A 15,594-nucleotide genomic window follows, 5' to 3' on the forward strand; every position below is an offset into this window, starting at 1 on the left:
CAGAAACATCGTTTTTCTCGTATATTCAGAGGGTTTTCAAATTAGTAGATTTGAGAGAAAAGAGAGATGAATTTTAAAAAGTTCCATCAAACTGTTTCAGTAATGTAATTATAAATTGTTGTTCAATGAAAACTGTAATAGTTTACAACACTCATACATGTGATTTTACATACTGTTATACACTTTTGTAACAATGAGCGGTAATCCTTACAATTTGAATGGTTTTCAAGCTAACACAAAAAGACATAACACCAATGTTAGGTACAAATGATTCATACCATGAATTCTCTAAAATACGTTTTCCCAAATTAAGACAATTTGATAAGTACTAAAATGATTGAAAGAAATAAAGTGAGGATTTTATGACAAGAAACTTATTACTGATCTAATTTAACTAAACGTTTTGTTTGATTTACTTTCAATGCATGTTATCTACAAATTTAACCAGTAAGATAATGATCTTATCAAAAGTTACGCCCCACCTGTACCGTGTGTTTAATATCCTACGATTAAATGCGCAGTTGAAATTATTGCAAAATAGAGACATGTCATTGATTACAAATGCGTAAATAAAAATCAAGGTAAATATGCGGTGACTAAGGACGTTTAACATAGAATGATTAATGTTATGATGTTCGGTTTGTCGGTCAAATTTTGATTTTATTTCTTACACTTAGCAGTTATTCATAAGAATACAACAGCATATATGTTATTTTCGTAAGTGTTTCGCAGACGGAACTTTTTCAATTTCATTTGCATTCATATTAAGGTATAAATGTGGTATGGTTCGACACGTGACCGTGATAATTATTAGGTGAAACTTAATGTTTACTGATATTTGACTTCGGTATTTTTTATATGCATGATTCTTGGGATTGGTTGAATCATGAATTGAATACATCTCTGTTGAACGTCATGCAAATGTTTCCTGATAAAAGTGTTTAATTACTTATTGTATATACAGGATGACTATCAATATATGCTCAATGTATGAACTCCTTATAACACTAGCAGATTTTGTACCAGATACATAATTTTGGTCTTAACTGAATAAACAGTTTTGATTGAACTAGAAAGTATTACTATTCTACGTCACTGTAACGTTGATGTCGTCATCAATGACGTAACGCTGGAATTTAAAAATGTCAGACCAATGGTTAAACTCTGCTATCAATGGAAAAATTAATTCACTAGGAAGGAGAAAGTATGAGTGCGACTGATCCTGTAACAAGTGACAATGTAATCTGAAACTTTTGCGAGCATCTCGTGCTGTGGTATAGGGGTCGTCATGTCGAACACATGATGTAGACAATGTAAGCACCACGGAATTTTACACATACAGTAAAATGTAAATCCACGCCATTGCATGTTAAACATGTCCAAAAGATATATCTTTTAAAATATTGACGGTATTTAATTTTATTATCCTGGCATACAAAATAGTCAACCTGTAAGTATGCCTAGACATCAAAGTCAAATAACCTTTTATCTTTCTAGAATACTTTATGCAAAGTACATACACTGCAGTTGCCACCCATTACAATTGTTTACTGATTTATTTTGTCACTTATCTGTGTTATCAATCTTCTAATTTATAACTTGGTGTGTTCAAAGTAGATCTATGACGGCTAACCCTAACGCTGATAAAAGAGACGATTTAATTTTGAAATTGTCAACTTCCCCCACCTTAATGGAAATATCCCTCGAGCAACATCATACGGTGTCTATATTTCACAACTTACTCATTTTGCAAGAGCTTGCTCAAAGTAAGAGGATTTTAATGATACAAGGAACAACGATAGACATATGGTATGCGACAAGCCAACCAACGAACACAATGACAATTTGCAAGTAGAATTGTCAATATATAAAAGAATGTAAAATAGAGACAGACACTAGGGCAAATATTGTGCAGCATGTACAATGTTGTACAGGGTTAGAATTTTTGATGCATTATGGTATACTTATTGTAATGTAAATGTATTGGATTCAACGTAGTGACTATATCTATACAACGACGCATTGTTGGCTAAAGTTACTAAAATAATCCAAATTGCGGTTTGATGTCGGGAGAGTTGGGCTTGGTCTTATCTTTTCGTATTGGGAATCTATTTTTGTTGTTTCGACAAAAGATCAGTATTCGTCCAAGGATATTCGTCGCCTACTACTATAAAATAAATGTAGGAATTTGCAGCAACATTTGTTGGTATACTCTTTCCACTTTTAGCAAAACATTTCATTGTGACAATGTTCATTGATTTCGAAATAACCAACATGAATTTATTCACTGAAATATTGCCTTTGACCTTCATTTTATAATCAGTTTGCTGAAGTATTTACTGCTGGGTATATATAATAGGGTTTTTACAATAGTAGCTCGATCTGGAGTGCTGTATTCGGCTCAAGTTGATATTGCCAGATCTGATCTCACGAGGTGCGCAAGCGCCAAGTTTGATTCGACCTTGCAAAGTATACAAAAATCCCAGATCTAGCTACTGTTATAATGACCCTTTAATCATACCTCCACCTTTTTGTTTGTTGTTTTGTTATTGCACGAAATCTTCAATTTTTGTCGATGTTTAAATAAAACTAGTGAAGTTTAAATGTGCGCTATTTATAGAACTGCGTCAGGTCATGCATTTTAAATGAAAGTAGTCCGGCATTATACAATACAAAAGGTACAATACGGATTTTGTTCTGCCTTTACATATTTACTTGTGAAGTTCAAGGTGTATTTTGACAGAATTCGTATAGGTATATAAAGGTATAGAATAAAAAATTATATTGTTTCTGGTACTATAAAGCTTGTATATTGAATTTGTTCTGTATGTCAAGTTTAGTGTATGACCAAAAAAATATATATAGGGTCAAACTTCCAAAAGGAATAAACATAGCTAAGAACGCAGCCTCCTTAAATCCTTCATAATGCTCATTCTACACATGTTCTCTTTTAAAAACACGTTGCTGTTCTAAAAATAAACGCTAGTGACTGGATCAGCATTGGTGTATCTCGGTCTTTGGATTTGTTCAGTGCTTCTTGGTGTCCTTCTTTCTCCTTTATGAAATCTTATTTATGAGAAGCAGTTACATTAGCGTCATTTTGTCTTTAATAATAAGAGAAACACGTGTCGGAGCGAGTTAAATAAAAATCTATTTCTAAACACAAAACATTAAATAATATAGTGGTTTCCAATGGAACATTCAAAATTTATGTGTATATGATGTCTAACCAGCACATCTAGATCTACATAAAAACAATCATGTTTGTTTAAACCTTGTTATAGATACTCATTTAAAAATAGTAACAGTGTTATACTTCCGCATACTATACTGCGGTTTAAACTACTGGAAATTTATCCTTTAATCGTGATTGTCCTTTTCACTGGAAGACAAGACGATAGTGTCATTTCATTGTTCTGATAAATGCAAAAGACCACTGAATCAAGTGATATATATATTTTTATATTGATTTTGTTTTGGACTTTATATATAAATGATTATGGTCGGGAACTTACGTGCGTTTCTTAGACTTTTTTGATAAATGCAGGAAAATATTATAATTACTTGCGCTATGTATATTAATTTGACGTTCACAAGTTAACATGATATCATTATATGCAGGTAAGTACTTTGTTTTAACGGATACTTGTCTGTTTAATTGTAATGTATGTCTTATTTCATAGTTAGACTTTAAAAGTCAGTATGTTCTTGGAACTTGGACTATTTGTTTTATAAGAAATATTTTTATATTTTTGTTTGGTTTGAGTGAAAGCAAGACCGAAGGTAAGGTCACGTGCTGATATTCCAGCCGGACAAGGTTACTGTCAGCATGAGTATGAAAAATGTTCATCTTAAATAATCGATATCCTTTGACGAATCCATTATTTATATATATCCCGTATTGCTTTAGAGCCAGTATAGCTAGTATGAACCAGTTAAATAAATATCAAAGTGCCTTTAAAATATTTTGTTGTTTTAAGATTTCTGTGACTTTATCAACAAATTTAACTTATTTCAAACGATGTTTTATATAAACAGAAAGAAACATTTTAAAATTAGAAGTTGTGAAAATCTTAAGGGAGAACAAGTTTAGTATAATAGTTTCATACATTCGATAATTGTTCACGAATAGTGCATATTGATTAAAGAGATTAACAGATAAGCTTATTTTTTGTTGTTGTTTAAAATGCATTTTCAGTATTGTGAAATTGTAAAAAGTCGGTAAAATCTTTAATATCCACACCTATAATTCGCTTTATTTCTGTATAGTTGACGAAGATCTCTAGTACAATTACACCTGGTAGTAGATCTACAGTTCAAGGATGTCAAAAACAATTACCGCTGGCGTTTCAAGTGCGTCAACTTTACAGTACACTTTCAACCGAAATGTCAACAAAAATGGTGAAGTTAGAGAGCAAGCTGACTTAGGGAAAGTGGAACTCATTAAAGTATCAGATTATTGTACAAAGAAAGAAAGTATCTTCAGCATTGTGGCTACTATTTCTGCGGTTTTTCAAAACAGTATAATAGTGGTAAAAGACAATAATATTTTTGTGTACACGATGACAGTCGGTATCATAAATTCGATAGAAAAACTTCCCGGAAAAGAACAAATGTTATTTAAAGATTTTGTATACAGTGGGAATACAAAGTTTATAGTGTACCGCAGTTCAGAGAAGAATACGTTTATTCATGTTTTAGAAGAATTCTCAGCAATTTGGAAACAAATAGAAGCAATGGAAAAAACGTACTGTCAGGTAACCGTGCGGAGCGAAGATATTGTCAGGTATCATTTGCAAGTTCTTTATAAAAAATCTCTTTGTGAGGGTGTGATACATTGGAAGGATGAAGAAACAGAAGTTGTATCTTTGAATCTTTCAAAGAAGATTGCGCAGTTAGATTTTACAAAAGTGGTTTTACCCCGTTTGGAATCATCACGTAGGATACCATTAGCAGAAACAAAGCTACACCATATGTGTCAACACTACCCGATCTTAGAGTCAGACATTGAGTACACGAATAAACTATATGACAGAACAGAAAACACATTACCATCACCCGTTCATTTCCATGCAGACCTGCAAGAACAAGGTGCCTATGGACATGTACAGACACCATCTCTTCAGGCTCCATTACAGACCAGATACCCTTCGTACTCGGTCTATGAATATAGACTAGGGACATATCCGGACAGTTGGGACGGAAAGCCACATGCAACGCATCTTTGCCGAGCGGGATTCTTTTATATACGTGTGTTTGGTGACATGTTTTCCCCATTTTTATTTCTTTTCATGAACACACTTATTAAAGCAAGTATGCTATTATGTTGCTTTGGTGCATTTTATGCTTTTAAAAGATCTACAGTTTTGTTTCTTTTGGATCATACTGTCTATTCATGTAGTACATGCTATTACTTCTCTTGAACACACTTAATCAAAGCGAATCTCTCATGTTAAACGTGCATTTTTGGTTTCCATTTTACGTCTAAATATAAAATATAGCATTTCTGTATAATTGTTTATTTAGCTGAAAGATAAGATATATATTATATATTCGTGAAAATTCCTGTAATTGGATTTTACTTTTGAAGCAAATTAACTATTTTACGTGTTTATTTAAACTGAACCTGACAACGATTCTTATATACAACTGCTTATGTATAAATGTAGTAGATCGCCTGCTTTTCAGACCGTGAAGAGATATTTCGATGTTTCTATTGTGGCATAGGACTTAAAGACTTTTCAGTGCACGATGATCCATTTCTGGAACATGTCAGATACTCTGGTCAATGCCCTGTTTTACATGATGTGCTAGGTGGAGCTGAATTGTCAGCTGTGAAGGTACTGTACTCATAGTTGTAGCTTTGTGTCATGCATCCAAAAATATGTCTTAAGTTGAGCATATTGAACAAATTAAATATCAAGTTTACACGACACCTCTGTCTAATTAATTCACATACTGTACTGATATAAGTAAATGTGTTTTGTTACAGATAAAGTTGCAGATGGGAGACCCAGAGTACAACCGATGTTTGCAAATGCGAGGTAATTGTTTAGTTTTCATATCAGTACAAAACATATGTCAACATCTGTAATTTTTATAGCTCACCTGTCACGTAGTGACAGGGTGAGCTTTTGTGATCGCCCTTCGTCCGTCCGTCGTCCGTCTGTCCACAATTTCTTGTGAACACGATAGAGACCAAATTTTTAAACAATTTTAATCAAACTTGCACACAACTTGTATTGGCATAATATCTCGGTTCCTTTGGAAAACTGGCCAGATCCAAACATGGTTCCAGAGTTATGGCCCCTTGAAAGGCCAAAATTTGCTATTTTTTGGCTTGTGAACACAATAGAGACCACATTTTGCAATCAACTTTAATCAAACTTGCACACAACTTGTACTGGCATAATATCTCGGTTTCTTTCGAAATCTGGCCAGATCCCATCTTGGGTTCCAGAATGATGGCCCCTTACATGGCCAAAATTTGCTATTTTTGGCTTGTGAACATGATAGAGACCACATTCTGGAATCAACTTTAATCAAACTTGCACACATTGGCCAGATCCCGTCATGGGTTCCAGAGTTATGGCCCTTAAAGGGCCAAAATGTGCTATTTTGGCATTTGCAGTCATATAGAGACTTCATTTATGGTTTGATTTGATACAAACTTGCAAAATATCTTCAAACACAATAAATCTTGGATTCCATGATGAACCTGTCAGATCCAATCGTAGGTTCCGGAGCTACGGTCCCTGATTGACCCCTGAAAGAGCCAAAATTTGTTAATTTTTACCTTGTGAACACGATAGAAGTGACATTATATATTTAATTTTAACCACACTAACTTAAGTCACAATAAGAACTCGGTTCCTTTCGAAAACCGGCTAGATTCCATTATGGGTTCTAGAGTCACTGCCCCTGAAATGGGCAAGAATTTCTATTTTGGCACTTTCAGCCATAAAGAGGTATCATTTATGCTTTGATTTGATACAAACTTGCACAGAATGATTATCTTGATGATCTCTAGGCCTGTATCGAAACTGCGTCATGTCGGGTCAAAAACTAGGTCATCAGGTCAAATCAAAGGAAAAGCTTGTTAACAACCTAGAGGCCACATTTATGACCCTATCTTCATGAAACTTGGTCAGAATGTTTTTCTTGATGATTTCTAGGTAAAGTTCGAAAATGGGTCATATGGGGTTAAAACTAGGTCATCCGGTCAAATCAAAGAGAAAGCTTGTTGACACTTTTGAGGCCACATGTAAGATCCTATCTTCATGAAACTTTGTCAGAATATTTATCTTGATGATTCCTAGGCCAAGTTTGAAACTGAGTTACACGGGGTCAAAAACTTGGTCACCCGGTCCAATCAAAGGAAAAGCCTGTATACACTCTAGAGGCCACTTTTTTGCTCCAATCTTCGCGAAACTTTGTCAGAATGTTACACTCTTGTTCATTTGATGTGCATGAAACTTGGTCAGAATGTTTGTCTGCATGAAATATCGGATGAATTTTTTAATTGGGTCATGTTGGGCCAGAAACTAGGTCACCAGTTCAAATCAAAGAATAAGCTTGTTTACATCCTAGGGGACACATTTTTGATTCTATCTTCATAAAGCTTAGTCAGAATGTTTGTTATCATAAAGTCTTGGATGATTTCAAATCTGGGTCACTAGGGGTCAAAAACTAGGTCACTAGGTCAAATCAAAGGAAAAGCCTGTATACACTCTAGAGGCCACTTTTTTGCTCCAATCTTCGCGAAACTTTGTCAGAATGTTTGTTTTCGTGAAAGTTTAGACAAGTTCAAATCTGGGTCATGTTGGGTAAAATCTAGGTCACTAGGTCAAATCAAAGAAAATGCTTGTTTACACTCAAGAGGCCACGTTTTTTGGACCAATCTTAATGAAAATTGGTTAGAATATTTGTCTCCCTGAAAGCACTGGGTAAAACAGGTTTACACTGTTATGGTGTGTTACTCAAGTGAGCGACCTAGGGCCATTTTAGCCCTCTTGTTTCTCCTCAATATATTTGATGATCGTACAATGACTACCTGTACAAAGCGAAATATTGGCTTTGAAAATATGCCAATATGTGTGGTTGTAAATCCTTTCATAACTTTGTGTCAGCGTAGCATGCGGTTAAAGTTGCTTATTAAATGGTAATCTAATGCCTTGTTTGTAGTATTATCATATGGTATTATACAAATTGGCACAATTACAGTCCTCTGAGAGAGAGAAAACTAAACGTACCAAAATGGGAAATGTAGTTATTGGTTAAATATTGATCCTATAATGCCCCCTTCGAAGAAGCAGGGGTGTATTCTTTTTCAGATGTTGGTTGGTCGGTCTGTCTGCCGGTCGGTCCGTAGACCATTCGGTTCCGGATGATAACTCAAGAATGCCTAGGCCTAGGATCATGAAAGCTTATATGGAGGTTGGTCATAACCAGCAAATGACCCTCTTAATTTTGAGGTCAGTAGGTTGAAGGTCAAGGTCAAAGTGAGCCGGAACAGTAAAACGGTTTCCGGATGATAACTCAACAACGCTTAGACCTAGGATCATGAAAGTTCATAGAAAAGTTGGTCATGCCCAGCAAATGACTCCTATTGATCTTAAAATCAGTAGGTCAAAGGTCAAGGTCACAGTGACCCCGAAGGGTTTAACCGTTTCCGGATGATAACTTGAGAACGCTTGGGCATATGATAATAAAACTTGATAAGGAGGTTGATCATGACTCGCAGATGACACCTATTGATTTTGAGTTCAGTAGGTTTAAGGGCCAAAATAGTAAAACGGTTTCCGGACGACAACTTAAGGACGCTTTGGCCTATGATCATGAAAGTTGAGAAGAAGATTGGTCATGACCAGCAAATAACCTCTATTGATATTGAGGCCATAAGGTCAAATGTCAAGGTCACAGTAACCCGAAACAGTAAAATCGTTTGTGGACGATAGTTTGAGAACGCTTGGGCCTTGGATCACGAAACTTGATACAAAGGTTGATTATGACAAGAAAATTATCCTTTTTGATTTTGAAGTCATTAGGTCAAAGGTCAAGGTCACAGTGATCTGGAACAGTTGAACCTTTTCGGACGATAACTTTAGAATGCTTAGGCCTAGAATCATGAAACTTGAAGGGAGGTTGATCATAAGCAGCAGATGACCCTTATCGATTTTGAGGTCAGTAGGGCAGAGGTCAAGGCCACAGTGACCTGAAACAGTTAAACGGTTTCCGGACGGTACCTTGAGTACGCTTGGACATAGGATCATGAAAGTTGACAGGAATGTTTATCATGTCCAGCAGATGACCCCTATTGATTTTGAGATCAGTAGGTCTAAGGTCAAAGTGACCCGGAACAGTTAAACGGTTTCCGGATGATAACTCAAGAACACTTAGCCCTATGATCATGAAAATTGATAGGAAAGTTGGTCATGTCCAGCGAATGACTCGATTTTAAAATCAGTAGGTCAAAGGTCAAGGTCACAGTGACCCGGAACAGTTTAACCGTTTCCGGACGATAACTTGAGAACGCTTAGGCCTAGGATAATGAAACTTGATACGGAGGTTGATCATAACCCGTAAATGACCCCTATTGTTTTTGCGTTCAGTAGATTAAAGGTCCGAAATAGTTAAACGGTTCCGGACGACAACCTAGAACGCTTGGACCTAGGATCATGAAAGTTGATAAGAAGGTTGGTCATGATCAGCAAATAACCTCTATTGATTTTGAGGCAATAAGGTCAAATGTCAAGGTCACAGTGACCCGGAACAGTGAAACCGTTTGTGGACGATAGCTTGAGAACACTTGGGCTTTGGATCACGAAACATAATACAGACGTTGATCATGACCAGCGAAAAATCCTTCTTGATTTTGTAGTCAGTAGGGCAAAGATCAAAGCCACGGTGACCTGAAACAGTTAAACGGTTTCCGGACGGTAGCTTGAGAACGCTTGGGCCTAGGATCATGAAAGTTATTAGGGATGTTTATCTTGTTCAGCAGATGATTCCTATCGATTTTAAGGTCAGCAGGTCTAAGGTCAAGGTCAAAGTGACACGGAACAGTAAAACGGTTTCTGGAAGATAACTCAACAACGCTTAGCCCTAGAATCATAAAAGTTGACAGGAAAGTTGGTCATGTCCAGGGAATGACTCATATTGATTTTAAAATCAGTAGGTCAAAGGTCAAGGTCACAGTGACCCGGGACATTTTAACCGTTCCGGATGATAACTTGAGAACGCTTGGGCCTAGGATAATGAAACTTGATACGGAGGTTGATCATGACCCGTAGATGAGCCCTATTGATTTTGAGTTCAGTTGATTAAAGGTTCGAAATAGTTAAACGGTTTCCGGACGACAACTTGAGAACTCTTGGGCCTCTGATCATGAAAGTTGATAAGAAGGTTAAACATGACGAGCAAATAGCTTGTATTGATTTTGAGGCCATAAGGTCAAATATCAAGGTCACAGTGACCCGGAACAGTAAAACCGTTTGTGGACGATAGCTTGAGAACGCTTGGGCCTTGGATCACGAAACTTGAAAAGAGGTTGATCATTGTCAGCAAATGATCCTTCTTGATTTTGAAGTCATAAGGTCAAAGGTCAAGGTCACAGTGACCCGGAACAGCTAAACGGTTTCCGGACGATAACTTGAGAACGCTTAGGCCTATGATAATAAAGTTTATAGGGATGTTTATCATGTCCAGCAGATGCCCCCTATTGATTTTGAGGTCAGTAGATCAAAGGTCAAGGTCACATTGACCCAGAAAAGGAGAACTTTGCTAAATAACAAGAGAATGCTTTGGTCTAAGATCACATTTGATACGGCTGGTAAATGGCCCGCAATCATTATATTTAAGGACAGTACGACAATAGTCCTGTGCACAGTGACCAAATAATTTCTGTTCCTTGTGCAATTACTGAATGCATCAAGGGGGAGTGTGGGGGTGGGGGGGGGGGGGGCGCATTTTGTTTTCTATGAGCTCTTGTTTACATTGACTCAAACAAATTCTGTGTTAAAGAGATACATAGAAAGACAGTGTACGTATACCGGCATCCTGATTATGAAAGCGAGGAAGCGAGATTCAACTCATTTTCTCGATGGCCGCTTAGAGAACAGTTTCCCCCTCTATCACTGGCACGGATCGGATTATATTACACAGGTAATATTTTAATATTTGTACATAAAGTGTATGACCACTAAAAGAAAAGAAAAAATATTAGTATATCATCTACACTCTTTACAAGTGGCTTACACTCGTGTAGTGCACTGTCTACTTTAGATATATGTGTAGTTAACTGCATCAAAGTGATCAGTCTGAAACATAATAAACGTATCTTTTCCTAAAAAACCCACTAAAAATAGGAAAGTCCGCTAAAATTTTACTGTAGGCTTACGTGTGTATCTAACCATGCATTTTACCTTTATGTATGAAATAGCATGCATAAGAACTGCAGTAATCAGTGATTTGATCAGAAAATTGCATACAGATCAAACCAAGAAATTGCTTTGGAGAAAGTGTGACATTTGTTTTTTAATCTGTCAACAAACAGCCAATTCTTTTAAAAGTTAAAACACACATAATTTCAGTGGGTAAAAATGTTGAGAAAGCTGCTGCTGGAAAGGAAACAGTCGCTGCTACCTCTCTGTATGTCAAAGTATGGGAAAATATCTAGAATACATTTGTATATGACAATCATAAAAAACAATTCCAGGACTGTTAGATGCATAACTGTGTTATCCTATATAACAGACAACATGGATAGATTACCTTTCAATTCCATTGACATAACAAGGCCAGGAGTTTGATTGACATTTGATGTCCACTTAACTATTTTACTATTTAAACAAATTGTTTCAATTGTATAAAGTGGTTTTAGGGTAAGTTTCTGTTTTATGTTAATTATTTCTTTTCTTTTCCTGGAAAATATGTTAATTATGTATAACAAGCCCACGTTTTCATAGGTTACGAAACTGTTGTGCGATGCTTTGCATGCGATGGCGGGTTTCGTAAACCTCAAGCGGCAGATGAACTTTGGTTTCAACACGGCTTTTACTTTCCATCCTGTCCGTACATGAGGATAAAAAAGGGAGACCGTTTTGTTAAAATTGTAAAAGGCACCAAAACGGAGACTGAAGAAGAGGTGCGCGCATATTTTATTTTAAATAGAAATCTGGGTATTAACAAATGCATAGCCTTCCTAATGTTCATTGATGGTTTATTTATGTAAAAAAGCAAGGAAGAATATGAAAATCCATATTTTAGTATTAAGTCTTTATTCCATCTGTCTTCTTTTAAAACAAAAGTCTCAAAATATACAATTTGTACTTTGAACTTTTATACATGTACATTGAAATCTCATCTAAATATATAACAAAGTTATATAAGAAGATTTGTATCCGTCTGTCAGATTTGTTTCTTACGAGTAGAGACATTTCTCGTGAGTTAATTGTAACAACCTCTTCATTAACACAGGAAAAGAAAGAAAGTGAACAGGGCGCAGTCGGAGGAGTAAGTCTAACCTGTGAGAAAATGAGGGAGATCAAAATTGAAAATAGGGTGTATCTCCAAAACACTTGTTTGGAACTGGGGTATCTAGAGCAAGATATTGATGACGCTTTACTTGAAATGAGAAAGCGAGGTTTGTTGTAAAACGTTGAAGTAAGCATACTAGAATTCTCAACACATGAAACGAATATTTTCCTGTTCATTCAAAGACATTAATTGTTTTAAAAAGCTTTACAAATAATATAGAAAAACACTAAGAATTAGCTGATATGCATCTTAAATTTTCCCTAAAGACGAAGTGTTCCACAAAGAAAAGTTAGAGGTTGTTCAAAACATAGTGATATCAAAAGCATGTGGCTTTTTAAGTCTTGACTTTGGTCCTTAAGAGTTATAAAGTTTAAACGTGAGAATGATTTTATTTTTCATTTATATTTTTGTAGGATACAGCCAAACTATTGATACCTTGATGGATTTAATAGAGAACATCAAAGAGAGAAGGGCACTTCGAGATAAAGTAGAACACTTATTGAATGGTTTGACTCCTATTTATTAATTAAATCATATGATGTGAGTTGTCTGAAGTCCAACGTCACACCGACACAATTGTAGGTCATATGGTGACTTTCTACGTGTGTAGGGGTGGAGGAAGACCCATGGTGCCTGGATAGAACTACCAACCTTTTGTAAGCCGGCTTGAAAGAAATTGCACCCCACGATAAGTTTCAAACCGATGTTGCGAGTAAGTGATTCGAAGCCAACAAACTAGATCTCTTGGCCGCAAAAACGCGTGTAAGATGTTGGTATAACGAGAAATCGGAATAAATCTTTAGTATCATTAGTTATGATTATCACTGACTTGTTTCCTCTTCTCTGTAAGTATGTAACAAACTATTTCTTCACCGTGTAAACATTTTTAAAATAAAACATTGTCCAAGTATTTCGACTAGTGATTGACAAGGTTTAAGATATATATAATTTTACATGAATTTCAGAGTCACGCAGGGATCAAAACGCAAGCCTCAAGTGCATTGTTTACTGTATACTATGCAAGGATAAAGCAAATGCGCTGTTCCTACCCTGTACCCATCACAAGTTTTGTATGGTTTGCGCAGAAAACATTGAAGAATGCCCGATATGTCAAAAAAATATCAATGTGAAAATAGGAACTTTTACGGTTTAAAGAATTTCGAAATATATGTTGTTTTCATAATGCTACGGCAGGGAAAATAAAATCAAATACAATATTTAAGAAAAGATAGTCTTAGAACATTCCAGTTAACGTGTGAATATAAGACGGTAAATTGTTTGAAAATATATAGATTTTGATAGTAGCGTAATAGAGAAAACAAAATCACACATATTTATGGAACAATGGCCTTCGCAGACGAATTCGATAAAAACCCTCATTCTTGTGAAAGACAACTCTGCAAAATGGAATACGTTTATTGTCTTAAAATAGGCATAAAAAAGAACAAGATCATACATGCTTTTGTATGGCTAGAACCCAAATTGCGACAATGACAATTGCGAAAAAGAAAACCTTTTTGGTTTACAGGATTTGCAAATTTATCTGTCATAAAATGGGCATGACAGAGAACACAGATCTGTAATATGTAACTGACATTCTAGTCTTGACAACTATTTTCGTAATACTTCGGTTCTAAAACAATTATTCGTGTTTGGGCAGTCTAGATTTGGTCAATTCAAACTCAAAAGACTTTGTGAGAGGGACAGTCACAATGTGGATCGGACGTTCGTTCTGGTATGAGCATGTTTAGTGGTGTGCTACCAAATGGACTGAACTTTAACCAGTTGTGTCAGAACAAAGGGATTTTATTGTCGATGTTTTCTAGTTCCTCTGAATATATCTTATGTCTTACACAGTTTTAGTTGTGTGCTACCAAATGAATTGAACTTTCATAGATTCCGTACGAAATAATGTTTGGTGCTCCTCTCTGTTGCGGAATCACACGTTTGATTTTTCATATATAAAAATAATTTATAGTAAAAACTAGATAACCTAACTTTGTTGACTAACGAAAAAATTTAACAATATCATAACAATGAAAAGTATCGTAAAAGAAGAAAATGATCTGACCTTTTATCTTTATATACAATACTAACCAAATATATAAAACTGATTTTATCATAAACTTGCAACCACTGTCATTGGAATATAACATAATGTGACAAAATCAAATTATTATGTTTCATCTATACACCTTAAACTGTTCAATACGTTGGATGTATATTGATATATATCAAAACTTAAACATACAATTTAGACGCCTTTGGAAAAGGGTTATAACTAATCGGTCTCCTGAAACAAATAACATATACCAGTTGAAAACGCCATTCCAAAGTTGTATATTGGCTAAACGGATATGTTCTGTAGAGTTAAGAAATTCATCATCATATAAGAAAGTAGCAAAATTGTTGTAAGACTGAAGTTAACGCCTGTTCCGGCTAAAGTAACGTACAATGTTGCGATGTCTGATAAAATGGAGTAATGTTTTAATTCCTCAAATTCGAAGCTAATGCTTCTGAGCATTTTTTATTAATTTTCGTTCATATTTTGTAACTAACAAACGACAAATATTTTGTTGTCTTTTTTCATCATTCTACATCGTGTATGAAACAATTCGAAAATTTGATTTCAAAGAAATGCCAATTTATGCTAATTATGAGTATTTTACTTGAAAATTTACCCAAACTGTTATAGATCCAGTGAAAATAACATTTTCTCAGAGTCATCCCTGATGTTAATGTTTTGCAATCTATGCAAAACAAAACCTACAGGTCAACATACGCCTGCATAAAAACTACTTTTTTCACTGGATCTGCCCATGTATTAACGGGAGAAAAATCGTGTGCAAACAAGGCAATTCACGTGCTGTTAATACCCGATTTTTATTTTTGAAATGCTTTCCCATGGACGTATATGTAATTCTGCGCAGATTGACATCTGGTATCTGCGTCTTGTTTCTTTCATAAAAACCTCTTCTTGAAGCATTAAAGGTGCAATCTAAACCACAGAATGTTTTACCGTATCAGTAACTAACGGCAAATGCGCTGCCCCCAACA

At 35.5% G+C, this 15,594-nt stretch overlaps 1 protein-coding gene across 9 annotated transcripts; it reads left to right on the forward strand.

Annotated features, from left to right (window-relative positions):
* Positions 1–650: 650 nt before the first annotated feature.
* LOC123536310 (E3 ubiquitin-protein ligase XIAP-like) lies at positions 651–15,318 on the forward strand. Of its 9 annotated transcripts, none has more exons than XM_045319388.2 (9): positions 651–717; positions 4,270–5,313; positions 5,689–5,840; positions 5,993–6,044; positions 11,023–11,163; positions 11,967–12,145; positions 12,478–12,643; positions 12,951–13,043; positions 13,503–15,318. In XM_045319388.2, exons 2-9 carry the CDS (start codon positions 4,323–4,325, stop codon positions 13,688–13,690), a joined length of 1,962 nt encoding a protein of 653 aa, XP_045175323.1. In that variant the 5' UTR covers positions 651–717; positions 4,270–4,322; the 3' UTR covers positions 13,691–15,318. The 9 variants fall into 9 exon arrangements, 7 of the variants coding, with proteins under 7 accessions (XP_045175323.1, XP_045175319.1, XP_045175320.1 ...); XM_045319384.2 differs by lacking the exon at positions 651–717 and adding an exon at positions 743–1,313; XM_045319385.2 differs by lacking the exon at positions 651–717 and adding an exon at positions 3,311–3,445.
* The last annotated feature ends 276 nt before the right edge of the window (positions 15,319–15,594 follow it).

The sequence above is a fragment of the Mercenaria mercenaria genome, chromosome 17, assembly GCF_021730395.1.
Source record: "Mercenaria mercenaria strain notata chromosome 17, MADL_Memer_1, whole genome shotgun sequence".
Taxonomy (NCBI): Eukaryota; Metazoa; Mollusca; class Bivalvia; order Venerida; family Veneridae; genus Mercenaria; species Mercenaria mercenaria.